At 43.5% G+C, this 14009-nt stretch overlaps 1 protein-coding gene across 1 annotated transcript in view; it reads right to left on the reverse strand.

Annotated features, from left to right (window-relative positions):
- The window catches only part of ADRA1A (adrenoceptor alpha 1A), a 73353-nt gene extending 60492 nt beyond the window's left edge, over positions 1-12861 (reverse strand). Inside the window, exon 1 of the mRNA XM_011360301.1 lies at positions 11353-12861. Within this exon, the coding sequence (XP_011358603.1) occupies positions 11353-12235 (883 nt within the window). The 5' untranslated portion in view covers positions 12236-12861. The remainder of the gene's footprint in view (positions 1-11352) is intronic.
- Positions 12862-14009: the final 1148 nt, after the last annotated feature.

The raw sequence follows: 14009 nt of genomic DNA on the forward strand, positions 1-14009 counted from the left end.
TTAAGAAAAAATAAGTAGGACAAAAATGTCTATCTTCAAATAAAAATATTATTGACTCAGTCTTTAAATATCAAGCAACAGCATCAACCTATACAAAGCAAAACCTGTTAAAATTATAAGAAATAATTGGAAGAATTATTCCCAGTAGTGGTGAGAAGGTTTACCATACCTCTGTCAATATTTGACAAATAAAGTAGATGATGGATAAAGGTAAAGAATAATGGATAAAGATGATCTTAAAAACACCATTATTAAAGTTCGGCTACTATATATCTATTAAACATTAAACATATTAAGTATGCTAATATTGATCACATATTAAGTCATAAAGAAACCTTCAATAAATTCCACATCATCTGACCACAATGCAGTAAATGTCAAATTAATTTTTTAAAGTGGGAGATAAAAATATCAATTATTTTCAAATTAACAAACAATAACACAATGAATTCTCTCCTGTCTACATAGGACAAAGGACATATTAAAAGTGGAAATATGGATCAACTGGATGAAAGCACTACCTAGCAAAACAATAAGAGAAGGAACTCATGTTTAGTTAGAGAGGCATGTACAGTTGTGATTGTTATTAATCTTAGACAAGAAAGAATTAAAATACATAAACTAAACAATCTGCTCAAAGCAATATAAAAGAACAAATATAACCCAAATAATAAAAGAAAGAAATTTTAGAGATTAAATTAGTGCACTGGAAAACAGATGAAATTGATTAATAAATCTGGGACATAGATTCTTTGAAAAAATTAATAAAATAGACAATCTTCCAAGACATCTCAGTGAAGACAAAAAGAAAGAAAACACGAGTACATGATATAGGGAATGAGAAAGATAGAAAAGAAAGGAAAAATTACAAAATTTCATATAGAATCTTAAGCTAAAATGTTAAACCTCAATGAGAAGGAAAATGGAAAATAAGAAAACAAAGATTATCAAATCTGACAATCAGAATAGCCTACTATCCATGGAAGAAATAGAAACCAGTCTCCAAGAATTTCATCCATAAAAGGAGCTATGCCCAAATGTTTTATGGGCAAGTTCTTTCAAACCTTCAAGGAACACATAATTCTTATGCTATTTAAACTGTTCCAGATTGTAGAAAAAATAAAAAGTGTCCCAATTTGCTTTATGAAGTTAACATGAACTTTATACCAAAATGTGACCAAGACGGCACAATGAAATAAAACACAGTTATTTCATATAGAAATATAGATGCAAACCAGAAATAAAGTATTTAGAATAATGCAATAACATAAAAAAGAATAATAACTGATCAGATAGAATTTAATCCAAGAATACATGAAGAGGATAATTTTAAGAAATTGCATATATCAAATCAATGTAAACAAAAATGTTAATAATAATGAATATCAGAAAAGCAGCATTTGATAAAATTAAAAAATCATTTTTGATAAATTTGTTCTATAAATTATAGACAGACACTTCTGTGAAATGATGCAGTGTGTTGATCTAAAACCAACAATCAGTATCATATCTAATGTTGAAATACCAAGGCAGTATTGCCTAATTTTGTTGTCATAAACAGTTTTCCGGCATATATTAGTAAGTACGATTAAAAGTAAAGCATAAACAATAGTTCAAAAATAATTTGGGAAGCAAATGGAGAGATGTGTTACATTTCTTAACAAGAGATCTCAGTGTGATAAAAAATGTCACTTTTCAAATTAATTGATCTATCCTAAAACACTATGATTAACACATGACAGGACGTGTGTGTATGTGTGTGTGTGTGTGCGTGTGCGTGTGTGTGTGTGTGTGTGTGTGCGCACGCGCGTGCACGTGCACGCTGTGTTGGTGGGGGAGGAGTGTAACTTGATAAAACAAGTCTAGAATTTTCCTGGAAGAATGAACATATGAGGACAGACAAGATAATTTTGAAAAAGAATATTCATCCTGGTAAGTTATACCAGAACATATTGAAATGTATTTTGAAACCACAATAATTAAAACAATGTGGCACCAATGCTAGAGTAAAAAGACAGATAAATGGGACACAAGCGAGACTCCCTATAAAGATTCAAGATTCTAACATAACGAAGGTGGTTTTCCAAATGAGACAGGAAAGGGCAGGTTACTCAATAAGTCTTTTAAGAATATCTGGTTAATCATTTCAAAATAAATACAGTTAGACATTATCTACCAACACACAAAAATAAATTCCAGGTAGATTACAAATGATGCTCTAAAAGAACTAGGAGAAAATAAGGGTTATCTGACTTACATCGGGGAAGATCTTGTGAAGAATCCCTGAGAAGGCACAATCCATGAAAAAAAGATTAAAATATCTGATTACATTAAAAAATGTAAGTGTGCACATATTGGTAAAAGCCACAAGAACAATACAATGCAAAAAAAAAAAAAAAACCAAATGGGAAAAAGAGTTGTTAAATATGTATAAGGTTTATAACATTACTAAATACTCCTCATCTTTATTCCCTTTTTAATAAACTCATCTTTCTGCCTGAAATCCGTTTGCCATTGTGATTCCATAAAAAGTGGACACCACACTGGGAAGGAGGAGGACATGATTCAGAAGAGTGTCCCATTTAGCCAGAAAAAGGGATATTTACCTCCCGTAGGTGGACCTTGGGGAAAATGGGTAAGGAGGCAGTGGGAAGAGGCAGTCGGGTGTTTAGCACTGAGCTACCCTCTAAACAAGGACCATAGAGACATTTCAGAAGATAAAGGTAGGAGTGAAGTTGTTTTTTCCCATTCTCCATTTTAGGAGGTGACACAGAAGGGCTACTGCTTCTGTTAAAGTGGCAGCCAGGGTGGCTGGGCAGAGAGCAGGCTTAGGCAGGCGCATGTGTGGTATGGAAGGAACCCATACCCACAGGGAAGGGCTTTCTATGCCTTGAGACAGAGATGGAAAGTGGCTGAGGACTTGGCTCAGGAGCTTGTAAAAGGTGATTGTGGAAGCTGAGGAGACAAAGTGATTCCCTGGCCAATGGCAGCAGATCAGGTGTCACTCCAAATGGAGTCTCAGACAAAACTTGAGGGTCCGTTGTAGCAGTGAGAACTGAGTAGAGCTGCATTATCAGGGCGGACAACAGTGCCCAGAGAGCAGGCTCAGACTCGTCAGGGGACAAGAGCATGATGGCTGGGACTAGTGCTTAGGGACGAGTCACTAGACTGAACCAACCTCCCCAGCGCAGGACACTAAAAATTACAATGGAGGGCCCTAATCTATCTCCCTTCCACTCCACCAGGAGGCTGGGTGAGGCTCTGGGCCTGGTCAACAACTTAGCAGGTGAATCCGAAAGGAGGAGATATCCAAAAGAGGCTGAGTATATAAAGACATTGCTTAAACAATCAGATCTGATTGAGCTTTCTTGGATTTAGCTAAAGTGTGTGTGTGTGTTTTCATGGTTGTTTATGAAAAAGATCACATTGGTTTTGGAAAATAAAAAAGTTACATTTTCTCAGTATACCTGAATGTAGCATGAGAAAACTGGCAACTCAGAATATACAATAAATAATGATTAATACTTTCAATGTGTAAAAGGAGCTTACAAATAGAAAAGAAATAAAAAGAAACAGATTTATAAAATGTGACCAAAAAGCACAGACAGCAATTGCACATCATAAAAGACAAAATACAAATTACTAATAAAAATATGGGAGAAATTTTTTAAATAGTAAAGAAATATGCAATTTAAAAATGAGAAGCCACTATGCAAATGCCCAGCTGGCAAACCACATAGCAGGGTTAAAAGACAGTGAACCTGCTAGACAAGGAAAAGGCCTTAGCAAAACGTCCTCACATCCTAACCCGAAACCATGAAGTAACAAAACACAACAAAGCCTTCGTCGCTGAGTGCTGTCTCCTTCAAAGTAATGACCTGCTTGTCTGTAGCCTGATTCGAAAGACTGAGCTATTGTTCAAAGCATTGTTAGAACTCATTGTGGACGTCTTCTGAGCCTGCAGTACATTCTTCTAAATATGATGGTAAATCTCCATTGACAGACTCATCTTGTGGAAAGAGCCAAAATTAATTTAAAGCCAAGTCTGGTTATAGTATTTATGATCAGTGAAAGGTTTTCTCATAAATGTACTCTGCAGGCAATGACAAAAGAGCATTCCAGAATCCTGTGACAGCTCACGGAAATAAATATTTTCAACCACATTGAGAAGGATTATCTTGGCAAGATACCTCTCACCTGTCCTGTGTAAAGGTCTCCCAACTGGTCTAGCCACAGTCTTCTTTTCACTAATCCTTTGATATTTTGAAATGTAGACTTGATCATGTCATCCCTGTTCCTGATCATCTTTGGATAAAAACCAAAACTCATAAAATGGCTCTAAAGCCTTATTTAATCTGGACCCTCTCTCTCCAGCTTCATTTGACACCAGTTACACCTTAGCCTTTCAGTTCTGGCCACACCGGCCTTCTGGAAAATCCTCATGGATATCAGGCCAGCCCTGTCAGAATTTTGCCCATTCTGTTTCCTCCCTCCCCTCTTTGGCCACTGAACACCCTTCATTTTACAGATCTCGGCTCATAGGTCAAGCTCTCCCTCCCAGCAAAACGATCTGTCCTCCCAGCTCAGGGTCAGCCTCACCCAAGTATATGTTTCCAAGGCTCCACCCACGTCCGCTTTACTGTATGTAGTTGCGGATTTCTATGTGGTTATCTGATTAACGACTATCTCCCCACGAAGATTAGAAGCTTGCAGGAAAGCAAGGACCCCAACTGTTTTCAGTTGGTGCATTGCACAAAGTCCCAAATATAGGAATTCTCAAAAACAAACAAGCAATTTACAAGAGAACTGTTGTTTGAAATGGCTGTGAGGTAGATGTGCAGGATGGCCACAGGAATCCCTCCAACCCTCTATGCAACTCTTTGTTGCTCATCCATCAGATGAGTCTATTTCCTGGAACCTATGGACTTGCTGGCCTTGTGACCTGCTTTCACTGCAGGATGAGGCAGCAGTGACATCGGGCCAGCTCTGGATCTAGCACTTCAACAGCCTGGCAGCATCTGCCCTGGCTCTCTTGGAGAGAACTGCACTCTGTAAGAAAGCTGGCCTACACCACTGGAGGAAGAGAGGCCACCGATTCTGATGGCCACTCCAGAGAGCTGGATGAACTGGGCTTTAGCTCATGCCCAACCCAAAGAATCACCAGCCATAAAATGGTATTGCTTTAAGCCACTAAGTTTTGAGATGGTTTGTGGTACAGCAAGAGTAACTGAAAAACTGGTCTCTTATCTTAAAATTATAATGGCTCTTAGATTCTCTCCACACAATTATCTCTAAGAGATCAACCTTTTCCATATGACTCAGGGGACTGATCCCTTTGTACTTGCAGGGAAGCAACACAGTCTCTGGTTATCTTGGGCATCTATAACAGTCAGAGCCATCATAAGTCATTTAGATGTCATTACATGTACTTGCCCTTTTTCCTTGCTGTTTTTCACATATCACCATCTGAAACTTTGCTATGTATTTAATTGTGCATTTTCAGCTCCATTAGGGCAGGGACCTGTTCGCCTTCATCTACAGTGGTTCTCTAGCTGCCTGACACATAGTACATGCTCAAAGAAATTTGGATGAATGAATGAATGAATGAATGAGTCATTCTCTGCCTCACTGCTACCACCTGATAAGCCCCTTGCCATGTTTGTCTTCCTCAAACATCTCTTTCAAACATATTCCCGCTGCTCACCACCATGACATCTGCTATCTTTTTTATTTTAATGTAATTCTCAAATATTCCGTGTCCACATGAGCCACAGCTCAGCCCAGTGCTGCCTCCTTCAATCCAGAGATAATAGCAATGGCCAGGTCCAATAATAATGCCTATTTTATATTTAAGTCAGATAACGTATCCAGATGTCAGACACATAACTACGTGTTAAGTAAATTTTGCTCCCTTCATCCCTTTCTCTCTGATGCTTTCTCTTTCTCAGGCCTCCAGGGGCATCTACCGCTCATGGCAACAATCTTATGTCAGTATATGTCAGTAATGGTCTATGAATCACATGAAGTCTGATAAAATAACCAGCTGACTTGTATAACGCCCTCTATTTAATAAAGCCTCAGCTGAAATCTCAGGCTTACACCTTTTTCACCCAGCACACTGCCTCTGGGACTAGTGGGCTCCAGACCAAAGGGTAAAATAGGCAAAGATGATGTACACACTTCAGGTGCCAGGGCTTCTGGGTGAGGCACATTTTCACCGCTTCTTTCTTTCATATGTTGAAGGCTAACATCTTCATATTCTCTCTATTCATCTCCATGTTCAAAACTTGTTTCTGTTTTTTAAAAAACACATTCACTCCAAGGTATAAATGACTGGTAAACTCAAACGTAATCTCCCTCCCATGAAAGGGTTCTGAATCTCAACTAAACATTTGGGATACAAAAAGAAAACAAGACTAACAAGACTTAGACTTGAGAGCAGGCAAGTCAGGTTCCTATCTGCAATCAAACTGTTCAGTCCAGCAACCAACTTGGCCCTTGTGAGAAGGGGCTGGTGAGGGAGGGAGTGTGGATGCAATGAGGAGGCAGCGTTTTCACAGCCTTTGGTGATGAAATGGAGAGCATTCACTCAACTGGTTATCTTGGGCTGGGTCCTCGGCATGTGGGTGCTTCACTTTTTAGCTTTATATATCACATTCATATCTACTCTCGTTTTAGTTTCTAATCCCACTGTGTTGGCAGCCTAGAGCAGATTGATAACCTCTCTTTCCCAAGAGAGTACTTAAGAGCCCATGTCCCTTCTGTGTGATAATATAATGGCACATTTATTCTTCTGTTTACATTTTGCATGAAAAATGTACTTAAGATAGTTAACTAAAAACAAATAAAATCTCATTAATGGCCCAGTGGAAGTAGTCAGCCTTCAAGTCCCTGCTCAGGCAACAGGGACATTTCTAGAAGCTTCCATGGTGGCCTCCAGACAGGGTTAACTGCTATATTCCTTAGCACTTATAATACCGCTTTGAGGACCAATCTCAAAGACTTGTGATAACTGTTGTTATTTGTCCCCTTAACTAGACTGTGAGGCCCTTGTGGGCCAGGAATGTGCTTTAGTCATCTTTTTATTCTGTTTAACTCAGTGCCTGGTACTGATTATACAGTCAACAAATCTTGGAAGATTTAGTCTCTTACTTGTTCAGTGTCAAGAAAAAAATGTGTACCACAGATTTGGTAGGTTTAGGGGTCTTCCGCCCTACTGAGCAGCTTGGTCAGATACTGTTAAGCATAAATTTTCAATTTCCCTCCTGTCACACCCCATTATTAGGATTTAAAGGAAGCCCAGTGATTCTGGGAGCTCCTCTCTTACCACAACTCCCCTGCACTATAACATCTTCGCTCCATCTTCCCCAAGAGAGCAGATTCGAGAGGAAGGCTCCAATAAGACCAGAGTCCACCTTCACCGAGAGCTGCGGTCCCCAACCTTTTTGGCACCAAGAACCGGTGCTCCTATGAGAATCTGACACCTGATGATCTGAGGTGGAGCTGAGGCGGGGATGCTAGCACTGGGGAGCGGCTGCAAACACAGAGGAAGCTTCTCTGCTAGCCGCCTCTCACCTCTTGCTGTGTGGCCCAGTTGCTAACAGGTCTGTGGCCTGGGGCTTGGGGACTCCTGCCCTAGAGGACCTCAGGACCCAGCCTCTTGTGTTCATCTCCCTGATCCTCAGTCATTACCAGAAGTTCCAAACTCCTAGTCACCTATCATCGCTCGAGCTTTTTCTACCACTTCTCTTATATGACCCCTAATCTGATCCAGTTTATGTCTCTGCACAAACACCCCCTCCTCACTGTGGCCCCTAGATCTAGTCAGTAATCAGCAACAATTCCTATAATCCTTAGCTTCTTAACTGTTAATGAGTAACATACAACCTTCTTGACTGGTCTTACTTTAAATTTATGGTCATGTCTCAATAGGACTCCTCAAGAATTCCTGGTGACTCTATTACTTTTCCATAATCTATTTACTCTGTCATCTGAATGATTAATATTTTGCATCTTCTTTTTCTCCTTAAATCCCCATCATTTCCTATTCCTTCCTCTCTGTTAGGTGATCTTGCTACTTATTTCATTGAAGATCTAAATATATCCCAAAGAGAGCTTTACCTCTCTCCTTCCACTGTATTTTCTCATTATTTCTTAACTCTCCACTTGGGAACTGAGTCCCATCTTCTCCCTTGCCTATATCATCGGCATCTCTCTACCCCATCATTTCTATCAGAATATAAATATGATAGCCAATCTTCCACCTTTGAAAATTCTCTCTAGGTTCTTTCAGCTACACTCGATTTCCCTGCTCCACTGCCTGGCAAAACCTTTCCAAAGAGCTGTCTACTTTCGCTGCTGCCACTTCTTCATCTTCCATTCTCTCCAGAAAGCACACGACCAGGATTTTGTTTCCATCACTCTACTGAGACTGAAATCCTCAAAGGATCTCTTCATATCTGCAGGGATCTCCACATGGCCAAATCCAATGTCAATTCTCTGTCCTCTTCTGACGGGGCCTGGGAACTGTATGTGACGCAGTTGATTACTCTTGCCTTCTTGAAGCATTTCCATTTGGCTTTGGGAACACCATGCTCTACTCCCTGGCCACTCCTTCTCAATTTCTTTGGCCAACTGGTTCTCCTCCTTTTCCCACCCTTCAAATATCCAGGATGCCTCAAGGGTCCTTCCATTTCTGTGGCTTTAAATACGTTGATGTGTCCCAAGTTTATAAAGTAACCTAACTTCCCTTTTTAGCTTTAATTCATATATCTAATCGCCTACTGAACATCTCTACTTAGATGCCTAATAGACACTTCTCAACATAGGCTATACAAAATAAACACTTGTCCTTCATACTCCCATCAGCTCCTTATAACCTTGTCATTCTCTGGTTTTCCTAGTCTCAGTAAAATGCACCATTTATCCAGTTATTTAGACCCCAGACCAGGAAGTTATCTTCAATTCCTCTTTTTTCTCACACCCTATGTCCAAACTTGTCAGCTCTACTTTTGAAATGAGTGCTGAATGTGATCAATTCTCATCACCTCCATCTGTCTCACCTGAGTGTGAGGTATCACAACCTTTATCCCCTTGACTTCTCCACCAGCCTCCTACCTGGTCTCCCCGCTTCCACTCTCACCCCTAAACAGCCCACTTTCTACCCAGTAACTAGAAAGATCCTTTAAGATATAAGACTAGCCACTCATCTTCTAAAAACCCTCCAGTTGGATGGCTTCTCATCACAATTGGAAAAATATGCAAATTCTACGTTGACTTAAAAAAATCTACATTCTCTTGACCTTGTTTATCGTCTCAGCCTCTTTTTGAACTTGTCTTCCCCCTCATTCTCTGTGGTTCAGCCACACTGGCTTCTTTACTCTGCCTTGAACAGGTCAGGTTCTTCCCCATCTTTGCATTAGCTGTTCCCTCTGCTCAGAAAGCTTTTCCTCCTAGACTTTGCAAGGCTTATTCCTCACTTCAGTCAAGTGTGTGCTCAGACATCATATCTTCGGAGAGGACTTTCCCGACTACCCACTCCCATTGTCCTGATACTCTCTAGTCTCTTATTCTGTTGACTTTTTAAATAGTGCTTATTAATCTTGAATTCTTAGCATATATTTATTTATTTATGTCTATCTTTCCCAAAAGAATGCAAACATCTTACTGTCAAAAATTTTTCTGCCTTGTTCATCCTAAGTGTCTAGAACAAGTATTCAGTAAATAACTTGATGAGTGAATGTATGCATGAATAAATGTGCAAATTTCGGGAAGAAGAGATGGGATGTAGGAAGGTAGGTAAGCAGGTAGTAGTAGTTCAGGTAAAAAGTGTTATTTAAATAAATTCAAGGCTGTGATGTATTTCTAGGAGCAGAGTAAGCAATCAGGACGGGCAGGCACAATGGACGGCCAGCTAGTGAACTTAAAAGGCCTCCTGAGAAGCTCTGTCAGATAGAAATTTCCACAATGATGAAAATGTCCTATATCTCTGCTGTCCAAAACAGTAGCCACTAGCCACATGTGGTTATTGAGCACTTAAAAGGAGGAACTGAATATTAATTTTCTTCAATTTAAATTCACGTTAAATAGCCGCATGTGGCTGGTAGCTATGGAATTAGGCAGTGAAACTTTAGAACCTGGAGAATCCCTTCTCCCTGCTTGTGATTTCAGGATAATAATGCATACCTCACTGAGCTGTTGAGAGAACTAATGAAATAAAAAGCCTTGTCAAATGTCTGAAACAAAGCTGGTCCTCAAAAAATAATGGCTGCTAAGATTACGTCGCATTGCAAATTAAACCACTTTAATTACATGCCATTTAAATGTGGCTCCGAAGTGCCGGAAACAGATTTTTATTAATTTTTATCATAATTTTTTGTTTATCATAACTTTTACCAGAGTTTGTGGATAACCAATGTGTGGGTCTATATTTGAGTTCACAAACTAAAAATAGCTAACAACCATTTTGGGATCTCATGACGGCCTTTCATCCATAGATGACTATTGCGAGTGGATCAGTTTGCTGATACTGCTAATGAGCTAATTAGTTTTGACAACGTCTAATTCGGCATTTGCAAAAACTGGATTTGTAACATTACTGTATTATTTTCAAACAGTGTCGTCTGCAACTTTCCAAATGATTTTGGATAAAAGTAGTGTTTGCTTTAAGACTTACTATTAAAGTACAGGGAAAAGTACTTACTGGAAACGTTATGTTGAATTCCTTAAAGCTTAAATTGGTTTGGACACAAAATCATTTTTTTCTTGTCAGTGGCTCATTACACTTTCTTACATACTGAATGCAGAACATAAAATTAACACAGATATAGAACATAAGCAGATCATTATAGCTAACCCTTAGAAATAATCTAATTTGATAATAAAATTACACATCTGTTCAGAAAAAGCATGATGCTTATTTTTAGGCCAAGAGAATCTGCATTCCATAGAAGCAGAGGTGGAAGTGGCATTCCACAGCCCCTGCCTAAGTGTGTGGTGGAGACTCTGAGACTTGAAGGAGGACGGATGTATTTAAACTAAACTGACGATTAAGGGCACTGAGAAAAGCTGATGTTCTTATTAAAAAGACCAATTAATCTGCATCAGTTGGAAGCCACTTTACAGTAGCTGAAAAAGTGCCCTAGGACGTAACAGTAACATCGTTCGAATGAGACTGGAGTAGAAAGAATGAAAATTCACTTTCCTACGAGGAAGTCTTTCCTAAGTTCCCTCCTAGCTTTGCTGTTTGAAATGCAGATCCTTTCTCTTCACCCCCTACTGTGAGTTTGGAGTAGCAGAAGGGGAAGAGGGTGAAGACCCTAAATACTAAGATGAGGTGTAGTCAAGACTTACCGATGGGCATCACTAAGAAAAAAGGCAGCCAGCAGAGGACGAAGCAGCCGACCACGATGCCCAGTGTTTTGGCCGCTTTCTTCTCCCGGGAAAACTTGAGGAGTCTCACGGAGAAGTGCGTCTTGTTCCTGGAGCTGGGCACCCCGCTGCCTCCCACTGGGGCATTTTTCCGATGGATGCGAAGCGTCACTTGCTCCGAGTCCGACTTGTCGGTCTTGAGGCCGGATTTGAGGCCCCGGCTCTCCCTCTTGGCCACCACGTAGACCCGGCAGTACATGACCAGGATGATGGCCAGCGGCAAGTAGAAGGAGCCCAGAGCAGAGAAGAGCACGTAGCCCGGCTCCTCGGTGATCTGGCAGATGGTCTCGTCCTCCGGGGCCGGCTGCCTCCAGCCGAACAGAGGTCCGATGGAAATGACGAGGGAGAGCGCCCAGACGCAAAGCAGAGCCATGAGACCCCTCTTCTGGGTGACGATGGTGGGGTAGCGCAGGGGGTAGCTCACGCCGATGTAGCGGTCGATGGAGATGATGCAGAGTCCCATGATGGACGCAGTGCAGCACAAGACGTCCACCGCCGCCCAGATATTGCAGAAAACCCTGCCAAAGGCCCAGTAGCCCAGGATCTCGAAGATAGCGGAGAAGGGCAGCACGGTGGAGGTTAGCAGAAGGTCGGCCACCGCCAGATTGACAATGTAGTAGTGAGTGACCGAGTGCAGATGCCGGTGGCAGGCCACGGAGAGGATGACTAGGATGTTCCCTAGTACCCCGAAAATGATGAGGCCCCCCAAGATCACCCCCAGCAGAATGGCCTTGGAAATGTTCACCGGTGCCGTTGGGTGGGTGCAGTTGGAGCTGTCAGAGACATTTCCAGAGAAAAACACCATGGTCTCTGCCCGGCCGGGCAAGGCCCGGCTCTCGAGGGCCACCCCCGGGCGGGGGTGGAGGCGGGAGCGAGGAAGCAGAGAGTCAAAAGGTCTCGGCTCCGGACAGCCTAGCCCGCTGGGGTTGGCTGGGGGTGACAGAGAGCTCAAGGGTGGGAAGGAGCCCCGGCCAGCCCTGGAAACCCTCAGAAGGCCTTGCAAAGGGGCAGGGCATTAAAGGCGACATGGTCAGGAGTGCGCGGGGCTGCCTGCGGACCCCCTCCACCCGCTGCGTTGGCCGCAGGCTCCAACTGCCTGCCTCCCCAAGGCTTGGAGCCAAGTTGGAGGAGACAAGTTGCAAAATGCAATCCCAAAATTACGGGAGTCGGCTTTTCTGCCGTGTCTGATCAGTCCTGATTAGAAGATTCAGCATTCTGCACCTAATTTGGAATTCAAAAATCCAGCGCCAGTCTCCCCCCAAACCACAGGCAAGTACGGGTCTGCCGTCGACTCTCGAAGGCAGGGACCTTTGACATCTGGGCACTTCTCCCAGCCCGCAGTTACCCACAGTAGGGCTGGTCTGCGGTGGACTCGCGCTAGATTCAGCTTCTAGGTGCGCAGGTCGGGGGACGTGGATGTGACATGTTTGCCAATACTGAGGCGCCGAGGAGCGTTGTGTGTCCTTGTCCTGAAAGAGCGCAAAGAGAAAGGCAGGGTGTAATCCGGGAGTCCTGGGGACGGAGGCCGCGCGGGGCTCGACGGTTCGGACCGGGCTGGGAGCCCCGCGGACTCTGCGGTCCGAGAACAGCTGGTCCTGCTGCCGCGGAGTCGCCGTGCGCCTGTGTCCCCGCCGCTGAGAAGCTGCTCTGGAGCGCTCTGCCACGAGGCCTCTAGCAGTGTTCAGATCCGAAGCAAATAAAACCCAAACTGCAGCGCCTGGTGGCCGGATGACGAGCACCCTTACGGCGAAATTAAAATCCCCGAAGCCCGCGATGTGCGTCTGGAGAGTGTGTCGCACGGAGCCGAGCCAGTGGGAACCAGTGGGAACCGCTGGATCTGCCCGGTTGCTATTGGAACAGGTTGCCTCGCAGTCACCTGGAGGGCCATGCCGGGGAGAGGGAACCGCTGCGACCCTGGACCTCAGGGCCAGAGCCGCGCGCACGCTCGCGCCGGAGGAATTCACACTTGGGTGTGCAGAGCGCGCGGGTTTGTGGACCAGCCAAGCGGGCCTGGGAGCCAGGTCCCGAGCAAAGCCCAGCAGCAGGTCGCGAGCTCTGAGCGCGACCTAGGTCGGTTCAGGACTCCATTCTAAAACCACAGGGTCAGCGGTCGCGGAGGACTCGAGCCTCCAGCCACACCCAGGTGGGCTGCTGGGGTGCGGGTGGGGATTTGAGAGGGTTGGGGGGAAGCGTCACTCTGCAGAAGGGGCTTTGCAAGTGGCAGTCACTGCGGATTTTGTAGGCGTAAAAATCGAGCCCGCGCGCCAGCGGACAGGAGACGCCCAGGATAGTCTGGGATGGGGGCCGCGGTCAGCATAGAATACCTAGGTTTCCGCAGCTGCAAATCGACCTCAGGGACTCGGGCAGGAGTACAAGGAGTGTACTCATCTTGCCTTCTAAGGACTCTGGAGTTAGGCCCAGAGGCGGGACCCCCGGGCAAAGGCTACTGTGAAAATCACAAGTTCAAGAGTTCACAGGTGGTACTAAAAGCAAGCACCTGCGGACACCCCTATTCCCTACCTCGGGGCGATAAATACGGGGTCAAACACACTTGTTAACTAGGAGGTAACTTCGCAGAA

Source organism: Pteropus vampyrus, unplaced genomic scaffold (assembly GCF_000151845.1).
Source record: "Pteropus vampyrus isolate Shadow unplaced genomic scaffold, Pvam_2.0 Scaffold53, whole genome shotgun sequence".
Taxonomy (NCBI): domain Eukaryota; kingdom Metazoa; phylum Chordata; class Mammalia; order Chiroptera; family Pteropodidae; genus Pteropus; species Pteropus vampyrus.